This window comes from Aythya fuligula, chromosome 3, assembly GCF_009819795.1.
Source record: "Aythya fuligula isolate bAytFul2 chromosome 3, bAytFul2.pri, whole genome shotgun sequence".
NCBI lineage: Eukaryota > Metazoa > Chordata > Aves > Anseriformes > Anatidae > Aythya > Aythya fuligula.
The window spans coordinates 57,646,341-57,664,794 of NC_045561.1; the positions used below are offsets into that span (position 1 = coordinate 57,646,341).

The window sequence follows — 18,454 nt, forward strand, 5'->3', positions numbered from 1 at the left end:
GGCAAGCTCTTTCTTCCTTGCTGTTTCTCTGACCCCATGACTGACATCCTATGGGACAGTAGAGGCACTTCAAAAGACCCCATGCTTGGTAGCTCAGGCTTTCCTTGTTTGATTTTTTTTTTCTTTTAATTTTGTTCTCTTGGTTGTTTTTTTGTTTGTTTTTTGGATGAGTTCCCTCTTTCCCACAGACATCAGGAAGGTGGGGATCTCATTTAGGCTTCCCCACTTGGCTCCTGATGAGGGCAGAGAGGGAGTTGTCAAACAGGACAGAATTTGCCTTGGGAAAGGCTGCTGGAGAGCGTCTCTGCTGCAGCCAGGCCCACCCTGAGGGGGGGATGCTGGCCCAGGCCCGCCCTGAGCAGCATGTGCTACTGGTGCTATGGCCCAGAGCAACCTCAAGCTTTTCAGCACTTCTCTACCAAGTTGCATCTGGGCTGTGTCTGATTTCTCAGACAACAGCACTATTCTGTAGATGGCATCCTCTGACTTGTTTTATTTACATTTCCCCCCCCGTGTCTGTGTGGGCTTGATTGCTGTTTTTGTCTCTTTTCAGTATTTTTCTGCTCGTATTTGTGATTCCCCTAGAATCTGCCGTGTTGTTTCTCAGTCCCCACTGGGGTGTTCACAGCTGCTCCCAGTCCCCTGTGAATACCACTGATGTGCTTCTTACTTCCTCTTCCAGGTAATTAATGAGTAGATTTAACAAGATTGGACCTTTAAATCCCTCTGGTATCCAAGGAACCTTCCTCCAGCTCCAGTATGTTTCTGTTTATTTGGCCTCTATCAAGTGTATTCCTGGAGCCTTCTGAAGAATTACAGCAAAAACAATGCGTGTGTGCTTGGAACACCAGAAAAAGGAGTTAAGAAGAAAGGGCCTTTTGTTTCTTACAGCATAAGGAAATAGCATAAGGAAATCTTGAAATTAGAAAGTACTCTTTCAATCAGGAGTTAAAAAAAAGGCAGGCTAAGCTGTATAAAAACTGGATTTGGGGCTGTTCCACTGTAATGTCTCCACATCTCAGCCACAGCAGTCTGCTCTTAGCCTGCTCTAAAATGAAGCAACTTCTCTTACATGGTGACAGATCCCTGAAATGTGATATTTAAGATCTAAGCATGGCTAATGGTACTTGGCATCTTATTAGTGCTGCTTTGTCATCTGTGGCCTAAACTACTGCTTTTGAGGTGTTTGGACCATTTTATTTATTTATTTCTAGAGCTCTGCCCAAAGATAATGTGTTTACATGTGTTTTTTATCACAATTTGGCTTTACATGAAGAATTTCAGGACAACTAATGCATTTGGAGAGAGCTGCAATTCTCAGTTGTTAGTAAGGGAGGTTGCCTTGAGCCCTACCTTAGGGAATGCTCCCTAGTTCCTCTGTTTCTTTGCTGTTTAGGGCCAGGCCCTACAGCAGTTGGTCAACACCACGTTAACTTAGTGCGCTGCGTACAGACCCAAATATCACCAGTAAGCAATGGAGCTGGTGGCAGCTGCTTGTGACCCTTATAAAAATAAAATACGAAGTTGAGTGCTTGTCTTCCTATAGGTGTCCTGTGCAGAAATAAGCTGTATGCAAAAGCACAGCACAGACCACTCAGGGCCCGCAGCAGCGACACCGCAACAACACGATGCGCTGGGGCCCGGTCCTGCTGGGCCCCACTGGATAGGACCGGGAGCCTTTTCCTTGCTGGTCCTAAGCCGCCTTCCCTCTGCAGGCAGCGTGCACCGGGGATGGGACTGTTGTGGGATGTTCTACCCAAGAGGTGAGGGGCTGCGCGGCCGGAGGGTTTTGTTTGGCGATGTGCTAGTGCAGATTTATCGCTGCTTTTGTTCCTGCGTGCAGGGTGTGGGACATCGCGGCCCTGCATTGAATCCTGCAGGATGGTGCACGGCAGACAAAAGGGCGAGCTTTGCATCGCAGGGACTTCTGTGGTGGCTCCTGCACAGAGCAGGGAGGGCCCTGTGGCGGCCCAGCCATGGCCCCACTCGTGGGCCTCAGCAGAGAGCCTGGAGAGGAGTAGGGAGTGGTGCTGCAGCGGTGCGGATGCCTGATGGAAACCCCTGCTGCTCTGCTGGGTCAGACATGCTGCACAGCCATAGCACAGGGACAAGAGTTTGCATGCCCAAGGCAGAAGGGAGATGCTTATTTTGTTTAATTGGACTTCCTGAGAATGTGGTTCTGAATAGACTGAGAAAAGCTCATTATTTTTGTTTAACATCTGTACTTCTGTTTTCATTCAAAATCCGTGTTAGTGCCGCTCTCCTTTTATTACTGAAGAAAGCAAGAAGCCTTTGTTGAAAGGTGACAGCAGAGAGCTGTTGTAAGGAAGGGGTTAGGAGTGGTAAAAAATGTCCTTTCCCTGTAAAAAGATAGCAATTAAGTTAAGTACTTGAGTGTGTATCAACCCTTGCTCAGAAGCTTCCGCTCTTCTCTCTAAGTTGCTTCGAAATGTTAGCTATTTTCACTCTACCAATGTCTTTTATTTGTGAAAAATCCCCATGAAGGGCCTTGGTACACTTGCCAATCATTAATTAAAAAGCAGAAATAAAGTTCCTTTCCTGCAAATTTTACACTAATGAATCAATTGCTAGTCAATCAGTCAGGGAATCTAGACAAAACCTTGATTAATTTAATGACGCAATTTTGCTGTGTATCAGTTTATCTTAAATGAAATTGCTACTGTGTACAAAATAATAAAAAAATCACCAGCAAACCCACAGACAAAACAAAACACCTCTATTTTAAATATTTTACCTGCAGAGCAAGAGGTTTGCAGTTCATGACACAGTTCAGTGGATTACTGGAGTTTAGAAACGGTGACAACTGAAGCTTTTTTAGAGCATTAACATAGAGATGCAGAATAGAAGTTATTGTTTAAATAAAGAGTATAATAGGTGAAACTTTTTCAAGGGAGTTGGGCAGCTAGGCAGCTAATAAGACTTAGTCTTCTCTGATCTAGAGCACCTGACAGAAAATGAACCAAGGAGTAAAGTTTTCAGAGATGTTTAGCAGATGACTTTGTACAGAAAGGTACATGATAAAAATGAACTATGCTTGCTTTTTTCTAAATCTCAGATTTAATGTATGGGAAGACTGCTTTTAAATTTTTCAGACTGCATTTCTGGATAAGTTGCCAGTTTCCAGGTGCAAAGGCCCATCTTAGGGCTGTGCTTCAAAACAGTGAAGGTACTGGAGAGTTTTGTTGGATAACAATATATTGTGATTGCCATGTTTTACTTTTTTCCTATTTGCATGCTCTTACATAGCATTTTCTCTAAGCCACTGTGCTGTGCACTGTTTTATGAGGTTGTAGTAGACTTTTCCCTACCTTTAGAAGCAGCAATTATTGTGTATTACATTATTAACATGGTTTTGAAAATCACGATCCTGAAATAATCAGCTAAGGCGTTATCACTGATTTCTTCCTGTTAACCTTAATGTGCAATGGAGAGAAGTTGTTTTGCCCCTGTCCTTTTACTGAGGAGGAGGATTTGTTTGGCTTTGAAACTGCACACCAGGTCTGTCTCTCAGATACTGTTTTTGTTTAGGCTCTGAGGGCTCTGGGAGAAGTGGTGCGGTTGTTTACATGCTGCCCTGACTCCCACGTTGTTTTCTCAGTCTGATTGTGATGAGCAGCCTTGATACGACAAACGATGGGCACCAAGTTTGTTTAGGGACTGAGTTTGAGGTGTATTAGGTGGGTGTGGATGTGGTCGGCATGCATAGGATCAGTGATTAGATCCCTGCTCTAAAACCAGGGCTCCATGTAGGTTTAGGGGCCTGGCCCTCTGCCCACACACACCTAGCATCTCAGCTCCTCCTGGCTGGCAGGGTGACCCGAGCCCTCCTGCGCTGGGTGCTGGGGTGGCCCCAGTGCTGCACCCTCATGCCAGCAGCACCCAGTTCTTCAGCACAGCCCTGGGCTCCCCTGGCCATGAGCAGCTCAAGCCACCTCGGGGCTTGTTCAGAGCTGGGCATCCTCAGAAGAGGCGATGCGGCGTGATGGTTAGGGCTGTTTGGAGTTGGAGACGTACGAATGGATGAATTAAACGCGTTTTCTCCCAAAAGAATTAATTCCTAAAAGGGTCGTGAGCCTTGGTTCATTGGCATGAGCTGAAAAATGAGATCATGTTTCTGTAATATTTGCCTAGAGTTTCTCTTTGGGTCATAGTTTTTGTTGAAGGCGAAGGGTGCCAAGAAAACGCTGTAAAGCAAGCATATGTGCTTACTGCTTGCCTGCACTTGGGAAGTATTTTCCATCCTTGCTTGTCTTACAGCTGTGGATTTGAGAGGGAAGTCTTTTATACTAATAATAGCAAGAAGTTATGATAGAAGCTATCCATGAAAAATCCCAGGCATGTGCTGCTTGTTCCCTAGAGAAGGGATCCATGGTAGAAATGCAGATTTTTTTTATTTTTGATTTTTTTTTAAAGATCACAGGACTGCTCACCAGTTGTCTCTTGTGTTCTGTGCATGTAAGGACATTCCTTGGATTCTTTTCTTGGCAATGTTCTCATAAAATATCCAATGTTTGAAATCAGAAACAGATTTTCTCTGATGTTTTTAAACAAATGCATTTTCCAAGTTGAACTGGGCAAGCCAAAATGTGTACAAGTTGCTTTCTTTTTTTTTTATTTCTTTCTGCTTAAAGTTTTAATTCTTTCATATAACAGCAAGCCAAAGTGAGGGAGGGGACTTGCAGTAATCTAAATGGAGTAATCTGTCAAATTGAAGATCCTTTGCAGAATTTAGTGTTTGGTTTAAGCCTAAGAAAGCAGCTGATTGATTGTGTGGTATTTGTTCCTCTGACTTCATTTCAGTTTTTTTTTATTCCCGTCTCACTTCTGTGCTATCACAATTGGGCTTGTGAGTCAGACCCATTCTTTTTGTGGTTGTTTTTTTTTTTTTTAATGTCGTATGCGTTATTTTAATAGTGTAAGTAACTTTGAGGATGTTTCTCATCTGTAATTCTAAAAGCAATTTGAAGAAACACAGAATTAATAGAGGCAAATCAGAATTAAATCTCAAGCACGGGACTGTTGGAGTTAGTAAGCCTGCTTCTGAAAGAAGAGCCCTGCTGTTGTTCTTTGCTTCTCCGGTATTTCACAAGTTCTTCCTGCTGTGCTTGTTCCAAGCTGTTTTCTTTGCCACTTCTTTTCCTGTCCCCGTCCAAGCCGATCACTGCCTGGTGCATCTGTGATGCAGCTGAGGCCTGCCACCAAGGGGAAGTCTTCACATAGCTTGGTCTTAACAATTACATCTGTGTGAATTCCTGACATGGCAAGGCACAGCTAGAGAGGTCTGTCAGACGTGGCGTATTCACGTGCTGAGCAAACAAACCAATTGTTGCTTTGATACTGAAGAGATTTGAGTGTTTAAGATTGCTTGAAGTTTGGAGTTTTTGTCGATTAAGCAAGAACTTTATTACCCCATGCAGAAGGAAGGAGAGATGTAGAGGTGAAGAGATACATACGTAGCTAAGCATGTTCACAGCATCTGCCGTGGGTCTGTCCTCCTCATATCAGAGAGCAATGAATAGGACGTACTTCTAACCGTGCCTGGAACTGCAGAATGAAATGGAGCATAACGAAAGGAAGATTATAGGTTTAGATAATTAAATCCTCACTGAAGTTGCTCAGGTGCTCCGACGTGTTGCAGATCCCCGCGTACTTCTATTTTTTCCCTTCAGGAAGGGAACACACTGGAAGGAGGGCAGCGTATGTAAGAGTGAAGTGAGTTTCCAAGGTGGCAGAGCACTGAGGCAGTGCCCACACCTTCTCTGCCACTTTTTTTCTGGGTCTGTGCCCAGCCCTGTGTCATACCTGCTGTGACAACCCCTTGGGGAGAGCTGCGTTCCCCAGCTCTCATTTCCATTATTTGGAGATTGCCCGTAAATACATTTGTTCACCAAATGTAAGCATGTTGTTACACTCCTTTGGGCTGCCTTATTTGACTGCCCTGACAGAGGCCACCAAATGGCACAGGCTCAGACCCCACCAAATGAATGCCTTTTGTTTGGTGTGTTTGTGTTTTTTTCCTTTTTTGGTAACAGAACAGGGTGTGGGCATGTATTTTTTCCGTTAAATTTTTAAGAACACTGATGGCAGTGGGTGAAGCAGGGCAGAATATAATCAGGCATTAGATAAAAATCTCCTCTAGTAGGCATGCCAGCCCTCCTCAGGGCACATGGGTCTTTTGCCCTGCTATGCAGGGGGAAACTCATGCTAAATTGGCATGGAGACAACGCGAGCTGCATGGATTTGGATGTGAAAGCAGTTAGTATTGAACCTCCCCTTCAGCAGACCTTTAGCTGATAATTGGAAATGTGGAGGTCAGGAGAGGCTTCTGTACGTGCCTGGCTTTCGGTAGGTGACTGCAGCTTGTGTTTTTTAAACAGCCTGGTGTAAACACACAGAAATACTTGATGCTCGTGATCCGTTGGTTTATTCAGGTGTTGTTGTTCAGTCTTTAAGACTCTTTGAAAATTGACTTGTCTACTGTCACAAACAGATAATTAACACATAACTTTTTCTCTGCCTCTAGTTTTACTTCCATGTGAGCACTTAATGCATTCCCTGCCTTTTTGCTCCGTGCCTACTTTCTTGCAGACTGCAACAAGAACCGCTTGCACAACTGACACAACACTGCAATCCTGAAGGGGGGCTGATGGTAAATGAATCATAGAAAGATCACTTGCTGCTTTCCTTGACCTGCTAACGTTTGCTTTCAAGCAATACCTGTTAACACCCCCAGTCACCTGGGGACTGGCGAGCACAGTGCAGATGGCAATTGCTGTGCCCTGCAGTAGCAGAGGGCAGCGAATTTCTGCCAAGTTGCAGCAAGAAGCCAACTCTGTTAATTCTAAACAGCAAAAGCGTGCAGGTTAGAGAATATGAAAACATAAGCAAAAAGTAGCGTGCGCAGCTGATGGGATACAGAAGTATTGAAAGAATTTCATGTTGAAGTGGTCTTTAAAAGAGCGTGCACATACTTGGAGCCTATAAATATCTCCCCACATTTTTCAGTGGTTTAAGCTTAGTAACGATTTCACATTGTTTAAGTATAATATTACCAGATTCGTACTGCCCATGCTTGTCACTCGTCTACACTGGCATTTTTTTTCCCCTATCAGCATTTGTGCAGAAGACTGGTGTTGCTTCTGGGGAAATGCCATAAACTTTTGTCAAATGGGAGACCTGCTTCCTGGGAAAGCACGTTGCCTGGCATTAAGAGATGGAAATTTTATTAATTCTTTTATTCAAAGTCCTGCCACAGCTGTGATCTTGCCTGTGGTGAATGTCTGGTGAAACGGTCTATAATTACCCCAGGCATCTTATTTTAATGCTATCCTAGTGTTGCCTGACTTCCAGTCCTCTAGAGCATCCCACTCTTTTCTATCTATATTTTAAAAAATCCAGAAAATGTTTCTGGCACTTAAAGCTCTTGTGTAACTTATCTGGACCTTCAGATTTGAAAATATTTTAAGCTTAATTGCTTGTCTGATGCAGAGGGATTACAAACACAGGTCTTATTTAGTCTAGCTGGTAGCTTGGAAGGTAAATATCACAAGGAGGGAGGAAACCTGCTCAAGTTAAAGGCCCGTGTTGGCACAAGATGAATGGTTATGAGTGACTTCTGGATTAATTGAAGTCAGACATTAAAAGGTCCCAAACCATCTGAGGAGGGAAGTTGTGGAACAGACTTCCAAACAGGATAATGTGGACAAAGAAGTGTTTTTAAGATGGATCTTGATAACTTTGGGTAAAGTGTAAGTTAGAATTTGTAGAGCCCGTAAGTGGGGTCTGTGGCAGAGGTCGTTCAGCTACCTGGAGGTCTGGGGATGTGAGGGCCAGGAATAATGATCTCCTCATGTGCTTAATCGTGGCATCTTGGTGTTGTTCTGCTGCACTGGAGGCCAGGCGGGGAGCTAGGCCCCGCTGGCATTGAACTGGCTGGCAGGTGTGCGGGCACTCCCCTCACACGGAGCTGCAGGTGCTGCTGAGGCAGAAATCCTGCCAGCTCCGGCTGATCGGGCCCAATGGGCTTCTCCTCTCTTACTCTAGCACTGGGTGCACTCTGCCTTCCTTAGGAGTTGTATTTTACAGATTGCCGGCTCTCACAGGGACCTCAAACCTGGCTGACACCCACCAGTTTCTCCCTTGCCCTTTACCTGTGATGTGCTGTAGTTACACATGTGGCAAGACACTGCAGTGTCTTTCTGTAGGCTGCCTGTTACAAGGTCTTTCTTGTCCTGGGAATCCTCCTAGTGCAGAGATCTGTTAAAACTCTCTTTCCAGCACAGCACCCTGGCCCCTTTCCAATTTTTTAATCCATCCCCATTCTCATTTAAATCCATCAGTATGCTTTTGGTCATATTTTCGTACACCAAGTAAATTCAAGAGGTTTTTGTAGCTGCTGGCAACCAGGAGGCATCACTTGAGCAGCAGCAGCCTGTGGATAGCTGTCCTTCCCCATGCAAGCCAGGTGCCTGCTGGAAAACAGGCAGCTCATGGAGACACCAAAGGAAGAAGGATGAAAGTTGGTTTTAAGCTTCACTCCTGGCAGCACGCTGAGAGGAAGGGAGGGAGAAAGGGAGGGAGGGAGGGAAGGAGAACTGGGAATGTGTGTGGAGTGATGAAGCTTGTGGAATTACAACTGGTAGTATGTGCTTAGTACCTTAATTAGAATTTTAGAAATTATTATTATTTTGCATTTCTGTTTATACTGCTACATTTCGAGAATTTTGGAAAAGCAATTTTAAAAAAGGTGAAAGAAAGCCATCAAATTGTCTTGGTTTCTTCATTGCCTTCTGAAGGTTTGAAAACAACACTTTTCTGTGCCATGAAGTTTCATTTTATGAAACTCTGTTCCTGTGTGCTGCTGTGGGCTGATTTCTAGGTGGCAGCAACAATCCTTGGCAGGATTGAAGCCAAGGATATACTTAAGTAAGGGGGTGAGGTGGAGGGGCGGGGAGCTGGACTATTTTACCTGCTCAAACAGTGTTTGGAAAACAGTTTCTGATTCTTTTCTAAGCCTTATTTTCCTTAGTCCAAGTGTCAAAATTGTGTTGTTGTGGACCCTGGGTATGTCCTGTAGAGGTGTGACTGGTGAGGACTGTGCCACTGCCTCGTGGCTGTCCTGGGGCTGCTGCCACGAGGTGTATTCGACCCCGGTGGGCCAAGCAGCTTGTAGCTCCAAGGTCTCTGATGGCTCCTTGTGGTGTTTTCCTGAGGAGAGGTTGCTTTGCTTATCAGACTCCACATAAGCACGAGCTCATGTGGATACGTGGGCTAATCACTTCAAGTTTGCAAAATACATTTGCATTAGGAAATTTACATTTATGTTTACATTTAAAGTAATAAAACACACCACAGATTCATCACTGGAACTGAGAGAACCTGATTGCGTAGAAGGCGTGCCTGAAGTATCACGAAAATGCAGTTTCTTGAAGGCGAGATTCCTATGGCTGCTAAGTGCTAAGTAAATAGCCAGTGTGCACAGCCGTTGTTTGGATAATTCTGTGGATCTTTTTTAAGGAATTATTTTTTTTTTGCTGGTGTTTTTCTTAAAATCTTGGAGCTGAAATAATTCTTTAGTTGTAGGTTGGAAATATCAGAAGACCCCAGATAACCCAGGCTTGCAGATCAGTATCAGTCAGAACCAGTTTTCCTACATGCACCGGAATGCCTGGAAACTTTATCCACAGAAACTCAACAGTGGGCAGCTTGAGCCAGCCCCTTGCTATCTTTGTGGGACCCCGGTGCTTTTTGTCTTTGCAATAGTGCCTGCAGAGAGACATTTCCTCTCATCCTCTAGCTGGAATTTCAAAGAATAAAAACTCTTGTTTGATTTTAACTTGAAATCTACCTGGGGTGTAATTAAGTCTGTAGATTTTGAAACATGGCTTTCTGTGCTTGCTTTCTTACACAATATAAAGAGCTGTTATGCTGTTTATCTTTTTATTTGATAAAAAACAACACACGTATGCCCATCTTATGTCCATTTATATTTTGATTTTCTTCCGACTTCTTTTCTTAAAGGGTTCTTCTAAATGAGTTTAAAATAATTTTACTTTTCCACTAAAATTTTGAAACCTAGTCTTGAATTATCATCCTAATTTGTGGGGCTTTACTGTCATTTTTCTTTAAAAAGAAATCTATCAGGAGGGACAAAATACATGTAAAAGCTGAGTGACTCTTTTGAAGAGCATCAAAGTTTATAATGATTTGTTCAGCTCCAAACTTACCTTGATCAATAGTCTGAGGAAGATGTATTTTGTCAAAACCTGTAATTCCATAACAAGTAATTCTGAAATTACCAGAAGCATAGACTTGGAAAATTATATAAATTTACTATGTCATGGTTCGTGTTTTTGATATGGGCCAAGACACATTTTGCATTGCTCAGTCAGGCATGCTGAATACAAAATTATTCCCTGACCCAATAATATCTGCACGTGGGGAGAGTAGTCTAGAGGGGGTCTTTTTGAGGGTACTGCTTGGAATTTTAGAATTAACAGTATTATTATTGCTACTGAACAGACAGAAATTGAAACCCATAGACAACGGGATATATTAATTTGTATGCTGACTGTGGCAGGTACACAGACAGCTGCCCTTCCTGGATGATTTTGTGAAGCTCACCATTTCACTTGTATTCTTTTGCAGAGCAGTAACTTGAGGTGCCGAAAAAGAAGGGCATTGGTAGGCTGGAGTAGCTATAACACTTGTGTTTAATCGTTTTGTTGCCAAATCAGATATTGTAATTGTAAGAACAATTGCCTTTAGCCAGTAACGGTGTGTTCTGCATGAAACAGCACTCCAGAAAGTCTGCTGTAGAAGACACAAAACAGACAAATCACTATGCTTTTTTTTTTTTGGTTAAAAAAAAGAAAAAAAGACTATATAATTGATACTAAAAGTTTACATAGCATATGGATATCTTATTGATCCCTGGACTCAAGAAGAACATTCTTAGGGTGTAACTTTGTCTTGGATTGAAATACTGCTACTTTGTACTGCTCCTCATTAACCTAATCTTTCCATGGTAATGGCCACATATTTTTGTCATTACTCTTTCTAATGGAATTTGATGCATTCCTCTGCCATGATCTGCAAATCCAAGAGTTTACCTACTTTTTTTCAAAAGCCTTTATGTGACCTGCTGTAAAGTATGCAGGCCGTATCTATCCGTAACTCCTAAGAAGCTAATTCTAACTGGCTTATCTTGCATAAATACCGTTTGCAAGCAAATGTGATGCCTTAGATTAAAAATTTTGTGCTGACCCATTCCAGGTTAATGTGGTGATATTTGATATAAAATATTGGTTTAGCTCTTTCAATGTGCTTCTCTGTGCTGAGGCGCAAGCTTTCCTTAGGCTGTGGGCAGAAGCGTGTGACAGGGTTACTTTTCTCATCAGCTGTGCGTTAAAAAATAATGAAACTCCCTTATCTTAACCAGCCAGCGACGACTGTGAAAAGCTACGCCCGCAGTAGCGAGTGCCATGGGAAGAGGGCGCGTAGCCTGGAGCGGTGGCTGTGAGGTCCTGAGGGACAGGGAGGTGGCGAGGGCTGCACTGGGAGGGACACCCAGAGCCAAGCAAGTGTGCAGCTGAAATATTAGCAAAACCACGCTTCTTTCTTCCTTTAGTGTGAAGGATAAGAGCATTTTTCTGCGCCGAACTCATTGAGGCATTCTGGCATGCAGAAAATGACATGGCTGTAGCAACATCCACCAAAAATTGACCTCTCTCTATAGGGCTTTGGATCTTTTCAGCCTCTGGGCTGTGCCCCCGCCTGAGGCAGCGGGAGGTGGCACCACGTGTGGAGGGCAGTGGTGGTGTCAGTCCCAGGCCGAGAAGCTCCTCTCCAGAAGGACATGGGCTGGGGGGCTGCAGCCTTCTGGTGGGGGGCTTTCGGTGGAGGCTTTTGTGAAGCAAAACAGGTTGCTTTGGTTTTTATTGACCCCCCTTCATCAAGTGTGGAGTCCCACGTTTCATTGAGCTGCTGGGTGGGAGGTTACTGCTGCTCCGTGTCCCCCCATGGGCTTCTGAATCTGCAAGAATGGTGAGAGAAAAAGGGTCGGGAGGGTGGCTTCTTTCCTTCTCTGTTACCACGGTAAAGAGGTTAATAAGCAGAGCTGCTCTGGGCAATCCTGCCACCACTGTGAGCTGCCATTAGCACGGGCTGTGAAATCATCTCCCAGTGCCTTGTCTCCTCTGTTTGCACGGCGTGCGGGCCTACAGTGCCGCTTGCATGGCCATCCAGGCTGGGAGCTGCCTGCTCCCCCCGGCTTCTGGTGGGTCATCTCTTGCTCCATATTTTCAGAAATGTGGGACCTCGCCCTTGAAGCCAGGAATTGCTTCTGTCTCTCTGATGTCCCCGTCCTTGTGCCCAAGGGTGCGTTGCCCCCCTTCCCAGCAGCAGTCCGCTTCCCAAAAGGTACTACCCCAAACGCTTCACCTCAGCAAAAGCCTCACTTCCGTATGGCGGCAGAGCTAAACCGGCAAAGAACAGAAAGATTTGTCTGATCTGCCTGCTGCTTTCACTGCTGGCTTTATTTGCTTTCTTGTTTGAATACGATCAGGAGTTGATATCAAACAAAAGACACTGTTTGTTGCTCTTAATTGGGCTTTCAAATTGAAAGATGAACAATTGCAACACACAAGTGTATTTTTAAGTACCCAGGGACTGCCAATAATGTAATACGTGTGCTTCTTCTCCTCCAGCACCTTACATGTACGCCGTATCTCAAAATACTTATTGGATTAAAAATAATTACGGAGGGCTATTACATAACAGCAAAGGAAAAATGAAATTAAGGCATAAAAGCGAGAGTCATGGGTGTGCTGAGAACTGATGAGGCAGGGAGGCACAAGAGGTTTGTATATAAAGAAGCAGGAAAGGGCTGTTGGAAGCAAAGATACCAAAAGTATGTGGAGCAATCTCTGCATGGTTTTAATGGGAAGCATGTTCATTTTGAGCTCAGAGTGAAGACAAAACCAGAGGAGCTGTTTTGTGAATAGGGATGGAGTTGGTAGAGAGCACCAGAAACAAACTTCTGTCAGGGGGGTTTTAAAAGACGTTTTTGCTTTTCACCAGGGCATTGATTCTTCACAATGCTCATTTTTACATTGTTTGTTTGCTTTCTGTCTTCCTGTTGTGCCCGAGTTGTACGGGTGCGAGCTGTGTGGATGGGCTGCAGGTTCAGCACCGTGCAGAGGGCTGAGCTTTGCCCAGGGATGGCACCCAAAAATTGCGGCTTGCAGTTCCGACACCAGGAGCCACCGCAGCCTGCCTTCAGGGGCTGGCACCCAGTCTGTCAGCACAGTTGCCAGCATCAGTTGCCGTAGCTTTTACAAAGTGCATTTTGTTGTCAGTGTTGCTTTTAGTTGCCGTGCCGTTCAAGCTCTTCCAGCTGCACAGGCCTTATTACTTACGTCCTTAAAAAAAAGGGGGGGGTTAAAAGCTTGATGTATGCTGTACAATAGCAAGCATCTGATAAAAATAATCCCGTGAGCGTATTCATGGACAGTGCTAATGCCAGGGAATGTGAACGTGGCCGTGTGGAGAGAGCTTTCGGAGCAGCGTGAAGCTTGGTGCACATCCTGGCTGCAGGGCGGCCACCCCTCCCACGGCCCCTTCATCTCTGGTGCTCATTGATGTCTCAGCATTGTAAGAGCTCTTCAAATGTTTGACTTGCTTCAGAAACTGTAAAGCTGGTACATCCTGCTCCCTTCCTGTCTGACATACTCATTTTCAGTTAAAAAAAAAAAAAAGAATTATAATACCTCAAGGGTTTGGGGTTTTTGTTTTTCCTTTCTTTGTGAAATTCTCCAGCTTTTGTCTACTTCTGTGTGTTTAGCAAACGTGAGCCAGGGCTTCAGATGCACTGGTTTGTTTGCTTGTTGGTTTAAAAAGAACTGTAACTACAATTCAACCCTCCAGCTGATCAGCTGAAAAGCCCAGAATGCATCAACCCTCCGCGGTTATAAATAGAGTCGCTGTCTAATGAGGGCAGAGTTCATCCCCGCGGATTTCTACCACCTCCCTTTAATTTCACATGTGGCTGCTGGGCTCGCATTGGAAATTACCGGATTTGATGGTTTGGTTTTGTTGTGCGTGGTGTTGATAGAGGCACTGTTATTTTACTACATTGTGTATGTTACTATTTTTTTTCTACACAGAGGATCCGCAAATTGTACGTAAAGACCCATGATCAAGTTTCTCATGTGGCATATTTGGAAGGATTATGTTGATATCAGGGTAGGACTGCCATGCCCATACTTTGTGATTCCTAATCCCCTGTGTTTCCATTATGCACATCCCGTAGGCTTTTAAAACTCCTACATGTAATAAGTCATCAGTATCTCTGCCGGTTTGGGAGGTCAGGAGCACGTAGGCATGTCTAATGGGAGGGCTGATGTTTTCTTTGGTTGTCTTTTTATTTTGTTTCTCGTAATCACCAAGTTAGTCACAGTTTTGGGTGTCCATCAAACTCATAACCACCTTTTTTCTTCAGACCAAATGTTGTTTCCAGTATAACGTAATCAATTTGCTCTCTAATTATTCAAACTCTCCCTAACAGAGCCCAAGAAGCTGTAAAGAGATGGCTTAGCAAACATGAAATATGCTGATAAAAGGATGCACATGCGTGTCTAACAATCTGCTCAGAACATTTGTACTTGAATTACTAATAGTGCAATTTTTAAACAGCGTGAAAAAGAATAATAAAGGAAATAAAATGCTATTTAGGGAAATCTTTATATTAATAATAGCTCAAGGCTGAGAAAAATGATCAGCCTCACTTCTGTGCTTTTTAGAAAAAAAAAAAGAATAAAACAACCCTTTAGTTGAAGTAGACTATGTGAAGCTCAATCAGGAATTTTATGGTAAGATTTCAGGTGAAACTTTGACTCGGATTATTGCTCCATACGTTTACAGTATAAAATAATTGCTTTTATGTTTTTTTGTTAAGGTGCATTTAGCAAAGTACACAATGCCTTCCTCACATGAGAACGGCACATCCTCTTCCTAACTCGTTACGGTTCCTCCTTTGCTAATAGCTGAGGTCATCACCGTCATCAGATCCTGTATCGTGTATGGTACCAAGGCCTTCCAGGCTCCAGGGAAGAACAGACTTATTCTTTACACACAAAAAAAATTGTGTGGACATTAATGCCTGCCATATGGTAAATATACTTGTTAAACTGGATTTCAGCCCTGATCCCATTATCGTGTGTCAGCCTTCCTTCGTGAGCATGCATTGAAAACATGGCTAATGGAGCATTTCTGTAGTCTGGAGAAGTGCGTGTTAAACGTTATTGGGTCTGCAGGCCAATATGTTATCCTTTGTTATCTTGTTAAGTGCTTGGGAACATCTCAGTCTGCTGAACACTGAATTTTGCCATTTTCCACCATTTTATTGCACCCATGTTAGCACTGCGTGTTACAGAGCACTGTTGGCTTGAGGTGTACAACTACAACTCGCTTTCACATCAAGTAGCAGTTGCATGGCGTTGTGATGACATCAGCTTGTGAAATACAATTTGATAATATGATTTTGAGTTGTTAAAATAAAAAGCTTTGCATAAATCCAGCTGTATTCTTGCCTCATAAAAGACAATGTTTCTGTCTGCAGGCCGTGCAGCAGAAATAAATACAAAACACCAACTTTTGTGCATCTTTTAGACAGGGACTTTTCCTGGGACAGGGCTTGTTTCATCTCTGTTCATTAAAGTTTTCTGGCACTTGTCATTCTAAGACCTGTTTTCATTGGTTGGCAAGTTTGCTGAGATTCAACCCTGTGAGGTGTCTATAAAACGTTATATAGTGGAAATATTTCATTCAGATCACTGCGCAAAGTAGCAGAACATTAAACGAAAACAAACCAAAGCCAGCCAGTTTCTGGCTAGTTTTCTACACGTTGCCAGCACCGTTGACTCAGTTTTGCAGACGGTTTATGCTGGGTGGTGCTGTGCATTTTGCATGCCTGAATCTGGATGCCACTCTGGTGCGGTGCCCGCAGGCAGCCTGCACGCACACGTTGTGTTCTGGGATGGGGCTGGGGATGCAGGTGGCAGCAGGTCTGTGTCTGACTTCTTTTATTTTTTTCCCTAACCAGGGATTTTTCTGCCCGAAAGTTTGTTCCAGATACCAACCAGTCAGCAAAAAAGCCTTTTCTAAAATACATGAATACTTACCTGACACTACTGTAGAGCGGTAGCTTTGATGACTGGTGTGAGTTGAGACCAGAGCATCCATGAAGAGGAGTTAAGGAGGCAGGCCAAGAGTCAAACAATATCAAGTCAACCCAAACTTTAGAAAGTTGCTGAGGATGTATGACTGTGCAGGGTGGTGTCTGTGCTGTTTCCCTTGCTGTCCCAGTCTGAGCGTGCTGAGCTGGCTGAACAGCCCAGGAAGGGCACGATTCCCGAGCCCTGAAGGCAAACAGTGCAGGGGATGCGAGATTAGGGCTGGTGTGGAAACCAGCGTGGAAACATCCTCGGTTCTGCAGCATTTGGGAGAGGTGCTGCAGGCTGCTGGCCTGTGGGTGGAAGAACCCAGGATAATTGTAATCCTGGCTTTTCCTCTCCGTGGGCAGGTTCCTAAATCCCTTTGAGACCGTCTTCATCCTTAAATAGGAGTAATGCCTATCCTCTAGAAATGTTGTGGGGATGTGTTTATTTATGAAGTACTAATTGGGTGTGAACTGGGAACTGCTGGTTCTTTGTGCTCACCAGAAACCCGGCTGCAGCCTAACCTGGAAGATACCTGCTGCTTCCTCTGGTGGCAATTGCTGTGCTTCCGACTGGAAAAGGGGGTGTCCTTCCTAAAACCCAAGCATGGAAATTGCCACACTGTGGTTTTTTTTTTTTTTTCTTTATTCTGTGTATCTTTTCTGCTCTTGCAGCCTGGAAGAATGCAAATGCCCCTGCTGCTGGCAGATCCCTGCCCCGCAGCGGCCCGCTGGCTGTCAGTGTCACAGCGATTACAGCCGGTGAGCTTTAAATAAGCTCCTTGGCTGCGGCCATCTGCGTACAGCCCTGCTACCTGTAGTTCAGGGGGTGCTGAATAATCGGGGATAAAGCTTAAGAGGAGCAGCAGGCTCGGGCAGAGGCAGGACAGGAGGAGGCTGGGGCAGATGCCTCCGTTTCGCAGCCCCGTGCAGCCGCTGGTTTCTGGCTCTGCGCCGTTTGCAGCACAACCAAGTAGTTTAGCCTGTCTGAGCACAGGAGGAGAAAATCTTTCCCTTTGCAGCGCCCTGAATGCGTCCGCTCAAGGGTTATGAGCAGGCCACTCCCTTCGGCTCCCAAGTAGCCACTGGGGACAGCGGGGACATCCTTGAGAGCAGCGGCTGACAATGATCGCCTATGTGCACTGCCTGCCCGCCGACCCCATGGTCGGCTGCCTCAGCAGGAGCAAGTGGCAGCCCGGCTGCGAGGATGATGATGAGGAAGAGGAACTCATCCCACTGCACTCCGGCAGGATGGGCAATGGGCACGCCAGGCTGCCCGGGCGCCTCCAGAGACGGGTGCTGAGCAAGGAGGACGACAACTTCTGGCCGAGTAAGAGAGCAATTCCTCCTCGGTAGCTGGTGGTTGTTCAGTGTCGCGTTTATTCAGGGAATACATAACAGGAATGGATTTGCAAATGGATAAAACATTCATATTCTTTTACTGTTTCGGAGGGTGAAGGGATTGGGAAGAATTTTTGTATGAAAAGAATGTATTTTCACTTCAGAAGAGTGTCTGTAAATGCTGCATCCGGTGGGCTAAGTTAACACTGTGTGGCAGTGTCTTTGTGCATGTGATATGTCTGTGTTTGGGAGGCCTCGAGCACTTGCTCTGAGTTCAGTGCTACTCCTTTTCAGCTAAATTGTTGTTTTAGGGGAGTGGAGCTGTTGACACATCGCCCTAACTGAAAGCCGTAGAAATAATCGGTGGATGAAAAGGCTGGGAGGAGGAAGAAAAAGGTCTAATGTTCAAAGACCTTTAGTGCAGCCGATGAGGACTTACTCTGAAAGAAATCTGCTTTTGAATAACCTTGGGTCTAAGGTTGTGTTCCCTCTGAATGTGAGCAGAAAGAATTCCTGAATTGTGATGACTGTCTCTTTTTCAAATCTGTACAGTTTCAAGTTTCATTAGCAAATACAGATGGGGAAAGGAGAGAGCACAGGATAGACAATGGTAACGCTCAGCTGTTTTGTTTTCAGCCGTATTGCTTGCCTTCCTTTTTTTTTTTGACAACCTAAGCAAAGGCACCCAGCTGTTCGTGGAATGGCTGCTCCAAAAACTGTATTTAAGGGTGATGGGGGGGAAATTTCACGAGACAAAGGAAGCTTTTCCTGCAAAGACCAGCTGTCTGGCTATCTTGCAGCAGGCCTTCTTCCTTTGATTTTATTTTTTTTTTAAGTGCGTTATGATGTTTGCAACTGTGTTGATTTCCTTTTTTC

General features: G+C 44.5%; 1 protein-coding gene across 5 annotated transcripts in view; it reads left to right on the top strand.

Moving 5' to 3' along the window:
• The window catches only part of NHSL1 (NHS like 1), a 97,688-nt gene that overhangs the window by 12,846 nt on the left and 66,388 nt on the right, over positions 1–18,454 (top strand). For 4 of the 5 annotated variants that reach the window (XM_032184301.1, XM_032184302.1, XM_032184304.1 and 1 more), the window contains exon 1: positions 17,371–17,567. The exons of the other annotated variant lie outside the window; for it this stretch is intronic. In XM_032184301.1, coding sequence (XP_032040192.1) covers positions 17,399–17,567 — 169 coding nt within the window. In that variant the 5' untranslated portion in view covers positions 17,371–17,398. Of the gene's footprint in view, positions 1–17,370; positions 17,568–18,454 lie in introns of those variants that run through there. 5 annotated transcript variants of the gene reach the window in all.